A 13181-nucleotide genomic window follows, 5' to 3' on the forward strand; every position below is an offset into this window, starting at 1 on the left:
CTGTGCTGACAGCTAGCTCAGAGCCTGGAGCCTGCTTCCGGTTCTGTGTCTCCTTCTCTCTCTGCCCCTCCCCCTCTCATGCTCTGTCTCTCTCTGTGTCAAAAATAAATAAAACATTAAAAGAATTTAAAAAAAAAAGAAAGCTGAAGTAGCAATACTTATATCAGACAAATTAGATTGAAACCAAGGACTATACCAAGAGCTGAATAAGGGCACTATATCATAATAAAGAGGTCTATTCAACAAGAAGATCTAACAATTATAAATGTTTATGCCACCAACATGGAAGCATCCAAATATATAAAAAATTTATTAACAAACATTAAGGAACTCATGGATAATAATACAATAATTAGGGTATTATTATAGGTAGGGGCAGGGGATTTTAGCAACCCACTTATGTTAATGGACAGATCATCTAAGCCAAAATCCAACAAGGAAACAATGGCTTTGAATGACACACTGGAAAAGATTGACTTAATAGGTATATTCAAAATATTTCTTCCTAAAGCAGCAGAATACACCTTCTTTTCAAGTGCATATGGCACATTCTCCAGAACAGATCACATACTAGGTCACAAATCAGGCCTGAACAAGTACAAAAAGACTGAGACCATACCATACATCTTTTCGAATCACAACACTATGAAACTTGAAGTCAACCACAATAAAAACTTTGGAAAGACCATAAATACATCAAGGTTAAAGAACATTCTACTAAAGAATGAATGGATCAACCAGGAAATCAATGAGGAAATATAACAATACATAGAAAAATGAAAATGAAAACATGATAGTCCAAAACACTTGGGATTCAGCAAAAGCAGTCCAAGTGGGAGTTTATAGTGATTCAGGCCTACCTCAGAAGCAAGAATCATCTTTAAGTGCATAAAGAAGCTAGATAAAGAACAAAAAATGAAGCCTAAACCCACCAAAAGAAGGTAAATAATAAGGATGAGAGCAGAAATAAATGATTTAGAAAAAAAAAAAAAACCCAAGTAGACTTGCTCAATGAAAGCCGGAGCTGGTTCTTTGAAAATATTGGTAAAATTGATAACCCCCTAGCCAGACTTAGGAAATATAAAAGGAAATAGAAAAGAAAATATAAAAGAGCAACATAGAAGAGAAAATAAAATCACAAATGAGAGAGGAGAAAGAGCAACCAACACCACAGAAATACAAACAATTATAAGGGAATATTATGAAAAATTATATGCCAACACATTCGGCAACCTGGAAGAAATGGATGAATTCCTAGAAATATGTAAACTACCAAAACTGAAACAGGAAGAAATAGAAAATTTGAACAGACTGATAAGCAGCAAAGAAATAAAATTAGGAATCAAAACTCTCCCAATGAAAAAAAGTCCAGGTCCAGATGGCTTCAGAGGGGAATTTTACCAAACCTTTAAAGAAGAATGAATAAATATTCTTCTCAAACTTTCCAAAAAATAGAAATAGAAGGAAAACTTCCAAATTCATTTTATGAGGCTAGCATTACTCTGATTCCAAAACCAGGCAAAAATTCCACTAAAAAAGAGAACTTTAGTCAGTATCTCTAATAAACGTGAGTGCAAAAATTGTCAATAAAATACTAGCAGATTAAATCCAACTGTACATTAATGGAAACATTCCCCATGATAAGTGGGATTTGTTCTTAGGCCACAAAGGAGGTTCAATATTCACAATCAATATGATACACCACATTAATAAAAGAAAGGATAACAGCCATATGATCTTCTCAACAGGTGTATAAAAATACATTTGACAAAGTACAGCATCCATTCATGATGAAAATCCTCAACAAAGTAGGGATAGAGGGAACATAGCTCAACATCATAAAGGTCATATACAAAAAACCTACAGCTAATATCATCCTCAATGGAGAAGAACTGAGAGCTTTTCCTCTTTGGTCAGGAACAAGGCAGGGATGCCAACTCTCACCACTGTTATTTAACATAATACTGGAAGTCTGAGCCTCAGCAGTAATACAACAAAAAGAAATAAAAAGCATCCAAGTAAGCAAGGAAGAAGTCATACTTTCACCATTTGAAACGTAACATGATACTCTATGTAGAAAACGCAAAAAACTATCAAAAAGAAATGATAGAACTGATACATGAATTCATTAAAGTCACAGGATGCATAACCACAGGATGTACAGAAATCAGTTTCATTTTTACACCAGTAATGAAGCAGCAGAAAGAGAAATTAAGGAATCAATCCCATTTATAATTGCATCAGAAACCACAAGATACCTAGGAATAAACCTAACCAAAGAGGTTAAAGATCTTTACTCTGAAACACTGACAGAAGAAATCAAAGATGACACAAAGTAATGGAAAGACATTCCATGCTCATGGATTGGAAGAACAAATACTGTTGTTGTTGTTATAAATGTTTATTTGTTTATTTTGAGAGAGTGAGAGTGTGTGTGTGCACACATGAGAGGAGAAGGGACAGAGAGAGAGGGAGAGAGAGATGCCCAAGCAGGCTCCATGCTTTCATCACAGAACCCTACATGGGGCTTTATTTTATGAACCATGTGATCACGGCCTGAGCCAAAATCAAAATTCAGATGCTTAAGTGACTGAGCCATTCAGGTGCCCCAGAAGAATAAATACCATTAACATGTCTATACTACCAAAAGCAATCTACACACTGAATGCAATCCCTACCAAAATACCAGCAGCAATTTTAAGGAAGCTAGAACAAATAATCTGGAAATTTGTATGGAACCACAAAAGAGTGCGAATAGCCAAAACAATCTTGAAAAAAGAAAAGCAAAGGTGAGAGCAACAAAATTCCACACTTCAGGTTATTTTTTAAGCTGTTGTTATCCAAACAGTATGGTACTGTCATGAAACAGAAGCATACATCAATGGAACAGAATAGGAAACCCAGAAATGGACCACAACCATATGGTCAATCATCTTCAACAAAGGAAGAAAGAATATTCAACAGAAAAAGGCAGTGTCTTAAACAAATGATGTGGAGAAAACCAGAGAGCGACATGTAAAACAATAAAACTGGATCGCTTTATTACACCATACACAAATATAAAGTCAAATGGATGAAAGATCTAAATTTTGAGACAGGATACCATCAAAATCCTAAAGGAGAACATAGGCAGTAACCTCTCTGGCTTCAGCCATATCAACTTCTTACTAGAAACGTCTCCTGAAGAAGTGAAACAAAAGCAAAAATAAAGTATTGGGACTATATCAAGATAAAAAGCCTCTCTTCCCAGCAAAGGAAACAATCAACAAAACTAAAAGGCTGCCTTCAGAATGGCAGAAGATATTTGCAAATGACATAGCTGATAAAGGGTTATCAAACAAATTCAACCACAAGAACTTATAAAGGTCTTACCAAACTCAACACCTGAAAAACAAATAATTCAGTTAAAAATGGGCATAAGATATGAATAGGTATTTTCCAAAGAAGACATACAAATGGCTAATACACACATGAAAAGATGCTCAACCTCACTCATCATCAGGGAAATACAAATCAAAACCACAATAAGATACTACCTCACACCTATTAGAAGGGCTAAAATTAACAACTTAGGAAAGAAGAAATGTTGGTGAAAATGTGGAGAAAGTGGAACCCTCTTACATTGTTGGTGGGAATGCAAACTGGTACAGTCAGTCTGGAAAACAGTATCGAGGTTCCTCAGAAAGTTAAAAAGAGAACTGCCCTACAATGCAGCAATTATACCACTAGGTATTTACCCAAAGGTATACTGATTCGATGGGATACATCACATGGATGTTTATAGCAGCATTATCAACCATATTGATAAATTATGGGAAAAGCCCCAATATCCATATATTGATGAATGCATAAAGAAGCTATGATTTTTTATACAATGGAATATTACTTAGCCATAACAAAAGAATGAAATCTTAACATTTGCAATGAAGTGGATGGAGCTAAAGAGTATTATCCTAAGCAAAATCAGAGTAAGAGACATAACATATGATTTCACTCATATGTGGAATTTAAGAAACAAAACAGATGAACACAGGAACAAAAAAAGAGGCAAAGCATAAAAGAGACTCTTAACTATAGAGAACAAATAAAGTTCCTAGAGGGGAGCTGGACTGGAGGATGGGTTAAATGAATGATGGGTCGTAAGGAAGGCTGTTGTGTGATGAGAGTGGGGTGTTGTATTTAAGTGATGAATAACTGAATCCTACTCCTGAAACGAATACTACACTCTATCTTAACTAACTGGAATTTAAATAAAGTCTTGGATGGAAACAAATGAAGAGATAAAGACTTTCCAAACAAAAGCTGAGGAAGTTCATTACCACTAGGCTTGCCCTTTAAGAAATGCTGAAGGGAAGGAGGGATGCCTGAGTGGCTCAGTCCGTTGAGGCTCAGGTCATGATCTCAGATCATGAGTTTGAGCCCTGCATCAGGCTCACTGTTGTCAGCAGAGAGCCCACTTTCGATCCTGTCCCCGTCTTTCTCTTCCCCTCCCCCACTCGAGTTTTTTCCTTTCTCTCAAAATAAATAAAAACATTAAAAAAATTAATGCTGAAAGGAGTTCTTCACGTTGAAACAAAGGGACACTAAACAGCACCACAATAACCTAAGAAAATATGAAACTCATTGGAAAGGTATTTATATAGGAATATAAAAGAACACTGCATTACTATAATGGTGGTGGTGAGTAAATTAATTTAGATTCAAATATAAAAGTTAAATAAAAATTATTATATGGGTACCTGTCTTGCTCTGTTGGTACAGCATGTGACTCTTGATCTCAAGGTCATAAGGTCAAGTCCCATGTTGGGCATAGAGTTTATTTAAAAAAAGAGAAAATTACTACAAAGAACTATAACTAAAAAGTGTTTAAAGATACATAATAGGAATAAACATAAATTGTGACAAGAATAACTTAAAGCCAGAGAGGAGATGTTAAAGTGTAGTTTTTGTATGTGATTGAACTTGTTATCAACTTAAAATATACTGTTATAAAATATATAAGTCTCAAGGTAACTACAAGATAAGAATACCTTTAGAATTTACACAAACAGAAAAGAATCAAAGCATACAATACAAAAAGTCAACAAAACACAAAAGAAGTCACCTCAGTTATTAATATTTCATTTTAACAGGTTCTATTTTATACCTCTCTTAAATTTTTTTTAACATGTATTCATTTTTGAGAGTGAGAGAGACAGAGCATGAAACGGGGAGGGGCAGGGAGAGAGGGAGACAAAATCAGAAGCAGACTCCAGGCTCTGAGCTGTCAGCCCAGAGCCTGACATGGGCTTGAACTCATGAACTATGAGATCATGACTTGAGCTGAAGTTGGATGCTTAACTGACTGAGCCACCCAGATGCCCCTATTTTATACCCCTTATACAAAGTATTCTCTTTCTTAGAATAAGGTATAGTCTTTTATAAAAGATCTGCCTGTCCTGCCCCATACACCCTACCAGAAATGGTTTAAGATCTACAGGAGGAGGGGCACCTGGGTGGCTCAGTCGGTTAAGCTGCCAACTTTAGCTCAGGTCATGATCTCACAGTTGGTGGGTTTAAGCCCCACGTTGGGCTTTGTGCTGACAGCTCAGAGCCTGGAGCCTGCTTCGGATTCTGTGTCTCCATTTCTTTCTCTCTGACCCTCCCCCACTCACACTCTGTGTGTCTCTCTTTCCAAAATAAATAAACATTAAAACGAAAGATCTACAGGAGGGGCTTTTTTTGAGGAAATATTAAAACACTGATTAATGTAACATTAAGGAATGTAAAATCCCTTACATAAAGAGAGAAAAATTAAAACACCTGTAGTCCTTTTGCGTGTGTGTTTTAATATAGTTTATTGTAAAGTTGGTTTCCATATAACACCCAGTGCTCATCCCAACAGGTGCCCTCCTTCATGCCCATCACCCATTTCCCCCTCTCCCCCATCCCCCATCAACTCTCAGTTTGTTCTCAGTATTTAAGAATCTCTTATGGTTTGCCTCCCTCCCTCTCCTTAACTATTTTCCCCCCTTCCCTTCCCCCATGGTCATCTGTTAAGTTTCTCCTGATCCACATATGAGTGAAAACATATGGTATCTGTCTTTCTCTGCCTGACTTATTTCACTTAGGATTATACCCTCAAGTTCCATCCACATTGCTACAAATGGCCAGATTCCATTCTTTCTCATTGCCATGTAGTATTCCGTTGTATATATATATATATATATATATATATATATATATATATATACACCACACCTTCTTGATTCATTCACCAGTTGATGGACATTTATGGTCTTTCCATGATTTGGCTGTTGTTGAAAGTGTTGCTATGAACACTGGGGTACATGTGCCCCTATGCATCAGCACTACAGTAGGGGCTTTGTACTTACAAGTAATCTAACTTCAAAAGACTGGAAATATGTATTTCAAAAGGGATTCAAATATTTTGAAAGCAGGATGTAAAAGGGTAAGGCATACATTTGAAAAGATCCAGATACACATTTTGAGATCACTGGGGGCCATAGAATCAAGGGATACATCTGAAAGGTAATGTAGCTACTCATTTGGAAAGAAAAGTGAATCATGGTATTTGTTCAATACATTGGCTATCCTTTTAATGAAAATTTTTGTTTATAACACATTTAAAATGACAATGCAAGGGCTTAACCATCACCAAAGTCAACTTGAATTATGGAATTCTTGGAGTTTAGGGCACAAAGGGATTGTCAAGGAGTTCTTCAGAGAACTATGTATTAACATAATTGTTTCAGGATTCTCCAGCTGTCATACAGTACAATTTTTGGTTCATAGGTTAAATCTGGTATTGCAGGTGAGACACTATCTAGTACAAACATAAAGTGTGGTCTACAGTAGATGAATATATCTTGGACAAATCTGAGGACCTAGGTTAGAGAAACAGTCAAACTGATCCGATCATACTTCTTCAAATCTCTCTCTGCTCCTGCACTTACTGCCTGTATCATGTGTCAGGTTACTTAATCTCATTACATGTTTTGTAATCTGTAAAATGGGGATAACACATACAGCCTACCTCCTAAGGTTGTTGAAAGACTTAAATGAGATAACTAAAGCATACTGCAAAAAAAATAGAGTTTATATTAATATGAATTCTCTTTTGCCTTCTCCCAACTCTACTATTTTATGATGTAACTCTAAATTAGGTTCCTAAATCTGTTTCCTGTAAAACAGGAATCATAATACTGAGCCCAGCTACTCCACAATGTTGAATGAGATAGCCCGTATGTAAGTCCTTTCCAAAGGCACTATGTAGATGCATGTGAAGGATTTCTATTGATACAAGGAATTGGTTTGTTGCTTCCCATAATTTCAGGGATGATATCAAGTTTAGAGCTCAAAACCTAAAATAAAGTTTATAATCATCTCAATTACTACAGGAAAAATTTCCAGCTTTTGCTTTATCTGGCTTTGTAACTCCATAAAAATGTGAGAAAAAGAGCTAAATTCAAGCTTGTCAACCCTGCTATTAGTATCTTTGGTGTAGGTCTCTATGCTACTTAATATTGTCCTTTGGTTTCCATGACCTCTGTGACCATGGAGAATTTCAAGATCTTCACACATTTTTCTTTGTATCTGTTTTAGCACCTAGCAACGTGCCTGGCAAATAGTAATGGCTCAACTAGTATTCGTTAACTGAATGAATGATTTCATAGTTCTGCAGGTGTGTTTAAAGAAAGCTAGAATTACGGTCAAAAGACTGGGTTTTCTGTCTTAGCTCTGCTTCTTTTTGGATATGTGACCCTGGACAACTCACTTTAGGAAAAAGAATCACACAGATATTATCTATAAATGGAGACTGGTAATCCTTAAGGTTTTTTTCTTGAAAGTTAAATGACAGAATGTATAGAAGTTCTTTGTAAACTACAAGCCACCGAGTTTTAGGTGTTATGATTAATCATTAGTGAATTGTGCTTTTAATAGCATCTTAAATAACTAGATACGTAGATTTACTAATGATTATTGGTTAATACAGGTAAGCGTATATATGGATATTTCCTATAAGAGTGAAATACAGGACACACTGGCAATTGTACTGTTCTAATTCCTATTCTGTGGCATTGACAACAAAGCCATTGGCCTGATGAGACACTAGACAAATATGACAACAGTGAAGTTTTGGTCCTGGAAGATCTCACAATACCATTTTAAATTCATGACTGCATTTAAATTACTGATAATGAAACAATAATGTATGGTAGAGTTTTCCTTTAGAGCATCCACTGGTAAAGTAGCCAGATTTGGCTTTGAAACCCAGAGATCCTTTGAACCGCATTTTGTGCTACATGCAAAGATGCACAAGCTTTCAAAAGTGAGTGGGATTATAATTCCAGGCTGCAATTCTTATCATCCAATTAAATTTACTTTTTAAAAAATTTTAATGGTTATTTATTTTTGAGAGACAGAGACACAGAGCGTGAGCAGAGGAAAGGCAGAGGGAGAAGGAGACACAGAATCTGAAGCAGGCTCCAGGCTCTGAGCTGGCAGCACAGAGCCTGTTGTGGGGCTCCAACTCACAAACCCAGAGATCATGACCTGAGCCAAAGTCAGCCATTTAACCAACTGAGCCCCCCGGGCGCCCCCATCCAATAAAATTTAAACCCTATAAGTACAGGGTACTGACCTAGAGGGTCAGGAGCAAAGCAAAGAAAACAGGAGTGAAAAAAGGGAGAAAATACCATTAATACCAATACTGAAACAACAAACAAAAAAATTGAAAACCAAGAGCTGGATCAAGGCTCAAGTCCTGCCAAATGCCTGGATATTCCTGTTGTTTGTTACTCATGCGCTCTTTGTCTCTCATGACTTGCTTATGTTCCTCTGTGGCACAGAAAATTTTAAGAATTGTGTTTTTGGAAGGCAAAATGGAATTATAGAATGTCAAGATTGTAAGAACGTCTAGGGGGTCAAATAGCTAACGCTTCTCACTTAGAGGTGGGGAAAGGCAATCCAGAGAGGGAAAGGGACTTGTTAAATGCTGCTCAAAAAAAAAATTTTTTTTAGCAAAATTAGCGTGTTTCTGACTTTCACGTTAGAGCCCTTTTAAAAGGGAGCTGGCAAATCACTTTTTCTCACAGAGTACCATTAAAAAATCATAATTGCTGGGTTACTTGTTAAAAACAAACATTCTTTGATTCCATCTCAGACCTACTCCATCAGAATCTCAAAGGCCATGAGAACCTGCATTTTAACAAGTGTTACAATTGTTCTAATACACACTGGTGTTGAAAAGTATAGCCCTAGACATTCTTTATCAAAAGAATAAAAAAAACGTCTTTGTGAGTACTGTGGTAGGGACCCCTCCCTAAGGAGAGAGAAAAAGAGAGAAGACTTCAAGGTCACCTGGATGTGCGCCCTGATGCCTACATCCCCCATGACCTTGTAAACTGAAACAATTCAATTAGACTGTATGTTTAAGTGTGTTACCATATATGGGAGACAAAGAAAAAAATATATATACATATATGTATGTGTGTGTGTGTGTGTGTGTGTGTGTATAAACTATGCCGTGTGATGTGGGCTGCTCAGTTCTTTGGGTACAAACTCAACTGAGAGGCGCAGGCATGAATAAAAGCTGCTTCCTGGAAAGAAAAGCCTCGATGTCACGACTCTCTGTGCAAGAATCCTGCAACAGTACTTAAAAGAAGCTAAGTGGTATTGGATATGAAATGCTATCAGGATCCTCATGGTAACTGAACAGTGTAGATCTCAAGGAATAAAGATAAGGAACACTTTAGCGGTCAAGCACACTTAGGAAGCTGCAGTTTGTAGAAGAGTCTAGTAGAGGGCAGGCTCTTGAGTAACTTGCTAGGTATTTTTTTTTTTTTACTTCCCTTTTGGTTACACAGACAAGCTAACTGAAGATGCAGTTACTGAAGTACAATCTTTCTGCCAGGACACAAAATCTAAAATCTTGGGCCTTATATACATAATCATTTTATCACCCCACCCCTACTTTTTTTCTGGCTCTCCCACTCACCCAGTTATGCATGCAAAATACCTAAGGGCTCCAGTAGACCCTGCAAACAAACATCCCCATCCTACCGTCTGCCTGACTAAGGTCTGGGAACCCTTGCAGCCGGGGGACTCAAAGGGTACGCTAGAGATTGACAGAGAGCGAAGCCAATAGTGTTTCGGCAGACCGTACGTCCGGTGTGGGCGGGGCAGGGACGTGGCGCACCGAAGGAAACATACGGAGGCCTAGGGGTGAGAGGGCAGGACCGGGTAGGAGTTTGAAAGCATCCGGGCGAACGGAAGAGCATGTGAGCATCGGCCCCTTCTCCCCGCTCTCAGTTATCCTTAGGGGCTGGTAGCTGTCGGCCCGTGCCCGGTGTATGGCCATGGACCTGCAGGGTTCAGACTCCGTTCCCGGTCAAAACCACCAAGCAAACTCTGTCTCTATCCCAAGCTCCGAGCCGCTGCGACCTGGCGGCCGAATCTTAGATCAAGCCGGGGGAAACAGCGCCCCGGGGACCAAGCCGACTCTCCTCACAGAGCAAGCTCATTCTAGCGAACCCAGTAAACCGAACCCTCAGGCGAGCGGCGCGGCGAGCCTCAACTCAGAGAGCAAAGGTGGCAGTGGCAACTGTGAGGCACCAGCCGGCGAATCCCTTCTAGGGGACTACGAACTCTCCCAGCAGATCGGGACGCAGCTTAAACTGCTGCCGATGAATGATCAGATCCGGGAGCTGCAGACCATCATCCGGGACAAGTGAGCGGAAATTTTTTCTTTTTCTTTTTCTTCCTTTTCCCAGAAGGGGAAAGGAAGTGGAAGGTCTCTCCAGGAGACGTAAGAGGGGACAGGGATTGGAAGTAAAAGGGCTAAGGGGTAATGTGTTTGGCTCTTAGGAACTCGTGTGTAATTAGTACCGGGCGAGGTGTCACGTGATTCGGGCCTCCAACCTTCATTCCTTGTCCCCGGGTTTAACATCAGCTTGTTTAGGGAGGAATCCTTTTAAGTAGCCCCTGGTTTCCTCTTTGTCTCTTCTTATCGAATACTAACTGTAAACCATTCCTGGCTGGTAAACTCGCCTATGCTATCTGTCCAGTGCTGGCCTATCACCCAGAAATGGTTGTGACCCAAGTTTATGCTCTACCACAAATCACCTTAGGCTCGAAAATATAAATAAAGCAATTTCAAGGAAATTCCGTTGTGCCCAACAAGTTCTCTGACCGTTTACTGTTTGCTCCCTCAAATAATATCATTTTGTCTAAGGTCTTTTAGTCTTGGAGTTTAGGTTTCGTTGATCCCGTGGAAGCTTATCATTCAACTCTTATCAGGATTGATTTTTGTAAAGTTACAGAACCTCAAGTGTTTCCTGTATAATTAACGAAGCAAAGGGAACTTAAAGGAATTTTTGGAGCCCCTCTTAATCCCACAAATCAAGATAGCCACAAAATTAATGTTAAAATGCTATCTTAAGGAGATCTCAAAACTCATGTTGTAGCTGGGGGTTTTCAAGGGAAATATGTACCATGATGAACTACCGCTAGTTTCTGTATTGGCCGCAATTTAAATGAATAGCTGCTGCATGTCAAAGCATTCATTTTTCACGGAGTGCTTTGATCTTTAAAAAACAGCTGAGTCAAGATATCATTCACCAAATCACACTGTAGTAACTTTTTCTTCAGACTGTTGTTAATAGGCTCCCAATGTGTTTTCCTGCGTTCAGTTTTTCTGCCTCCCACATACTTCCACACATTACTGAACAATCTTACTATACAGCTTTGATTAGGTAACTGCCCTACTCAGCAGCCTACCTTGGCCTTTTAGAGTCTATCAAATAAAAGTTCAGGATCCTGACCTTTACTTTAAATGCCTGTTTATGGTTCCTAGGAACTATTCTGAAACATCCCTGATTCTGCTCTCCTCTGAAATTCTCCTCTGAAATTACTCCTTCCTTTACTCCTCTGCATTTTCAGATCCTACTGACTCTTGAAGGTCAAACCCAGCATTAAATGTCCACCTCTGCCAAGAAACTTTGCTTTAATCATTCTTCCTTGTGTTAGACCTTTCCCTCCTAAAGCGAGTCACTGAGAGTGAAACCCACGGACACAAACTGGTATATGGGTTTATTTTAGTTTGGCCGAATGGCCCCTCCCGAGTGTTGGTGAGTCCTCAGGAGAGAGCACTGCCACTGCCGAGCAGGAGCTCAGGATTTTTAAGGGCTTTGGCAAGACAAAATAAGTAATCAATCATAGTTTACAGCATTCTATAGTTGTCAATCATTTTTCGACACCCAAACGCCTTTGTCTTAGGAGAAATTTGAAGTGACCAATCATAGGTCTGAAGAGGAGGCAAAGCAGGTGCACGGAAATGAGAACTTTGCCATTAAAGGGTGGGATCTAGCAACAGTATCTTAGAGTCTAGCAACAGTATCTTAGAAAACAAGTCAACCTTAATTTATGGGTTACATTTTAGGTAGGACTCCCAGAGCTTAGTTTCCCAACCCTTAATTGTTCAAGCAGAAAAGGATTGGAGAGTGAAACAATGGTTGGTAGTTTTTCATTAAGGTCAGCTTGACCCGAGGAGGGTCTTACACTTGTTGATCATCCCAGCCTTTTTAAATGCAAGATTCACTTTCTCTTTTGTATATTGTTATTTGTGTATCAATCTTGGCTCACCTATTCGATTTTAAGTTCCTTGAGGGCAGAAATTGTGTCTTTTACATTTTTACATCACTTTATGGCCATGCCTCACAAATAATAGATGCTCAATCACTAAAAGTTCTTTCTAGCTCTTAAAATTATATATATAAAACTATACTATTTGACTGTTTTTAATGAATCGATATTGAAAATGAGTGTCATGTGATCTCATAGATGTGTTGGGGCCCAGTAGGCCAAAAAACCTCCCACAGAGCGACCATTGATGGCACGCCTCCGGGGCACAGGAGAATCTATATAAGTGACCTTTTATGGCTATGCCTCCAGGGCGCAGGAGAACTATTTGGGAAGTTGTGAAACAAGTCGAAAGACTGTGAAACAACATTTGGCCTCCTGGGCTGCACATATGGCTTCTGGTTTTCCTGTCTATGATTTTCTCGTTGCTTTGCAAGAAAGGCATATACCTTTAAGTTTTGAATCAACTTGGGTCAGTTAGTGACACCAGCTTTCCCTTACATTATTTCTGTTCCCAGCTCATTGCCTGCTGTTGCGGG

The 13181-nt window shown here is 38.7% G+C and overlaps 1 protein-coding gene across 4 annotated transcripts in view; it reads left to right on the top strand.

Annotated features, from left to right (window-relative positions):
• The first annotated feature begins 10212 nt into the window (after positions 1 to 10212).
• UPRT (uracil phosphoribosyltransferase homolog) overlaps positions 10213 to 13181 on the top strand; it is a 36475-nt gene continuing 33506 nt past the window's right edge. For 2 of the 4 annotated variants that reach the window (XM_029930686.1, XM_029930685.1), the window contains exon 1: positions 10214 to 10732. In XM_029930686.1, the coding sequence (XP_029786546.1) occupies positions 10356 to 10732 (377 nt within the window). In that variant the 5' untranslated portion in view covers positions 10214 to 10355. Of the gene's footprint in view, positions 10733 to 13181 lie in introns of all 4 variants that reach the window. The other 2 variants (XM_029930687.1, XM_029930684.1) reach the window with 2 other exon arrangements.

This window comes from Suricata suricatta, chromosome X (genome assembly GCF_006229205.1).
Source record: "Suricata suricatta isolate VVHF042 chromosome X, meerkat_22Aug2017_6uvM2_HiC, whole genome shotgun sequence".
NCBI lineage: Eukaryota > Metazoa > Chordata > Mammalia > Carnivora > Herpestidae > Suricata > Suricata suricatta.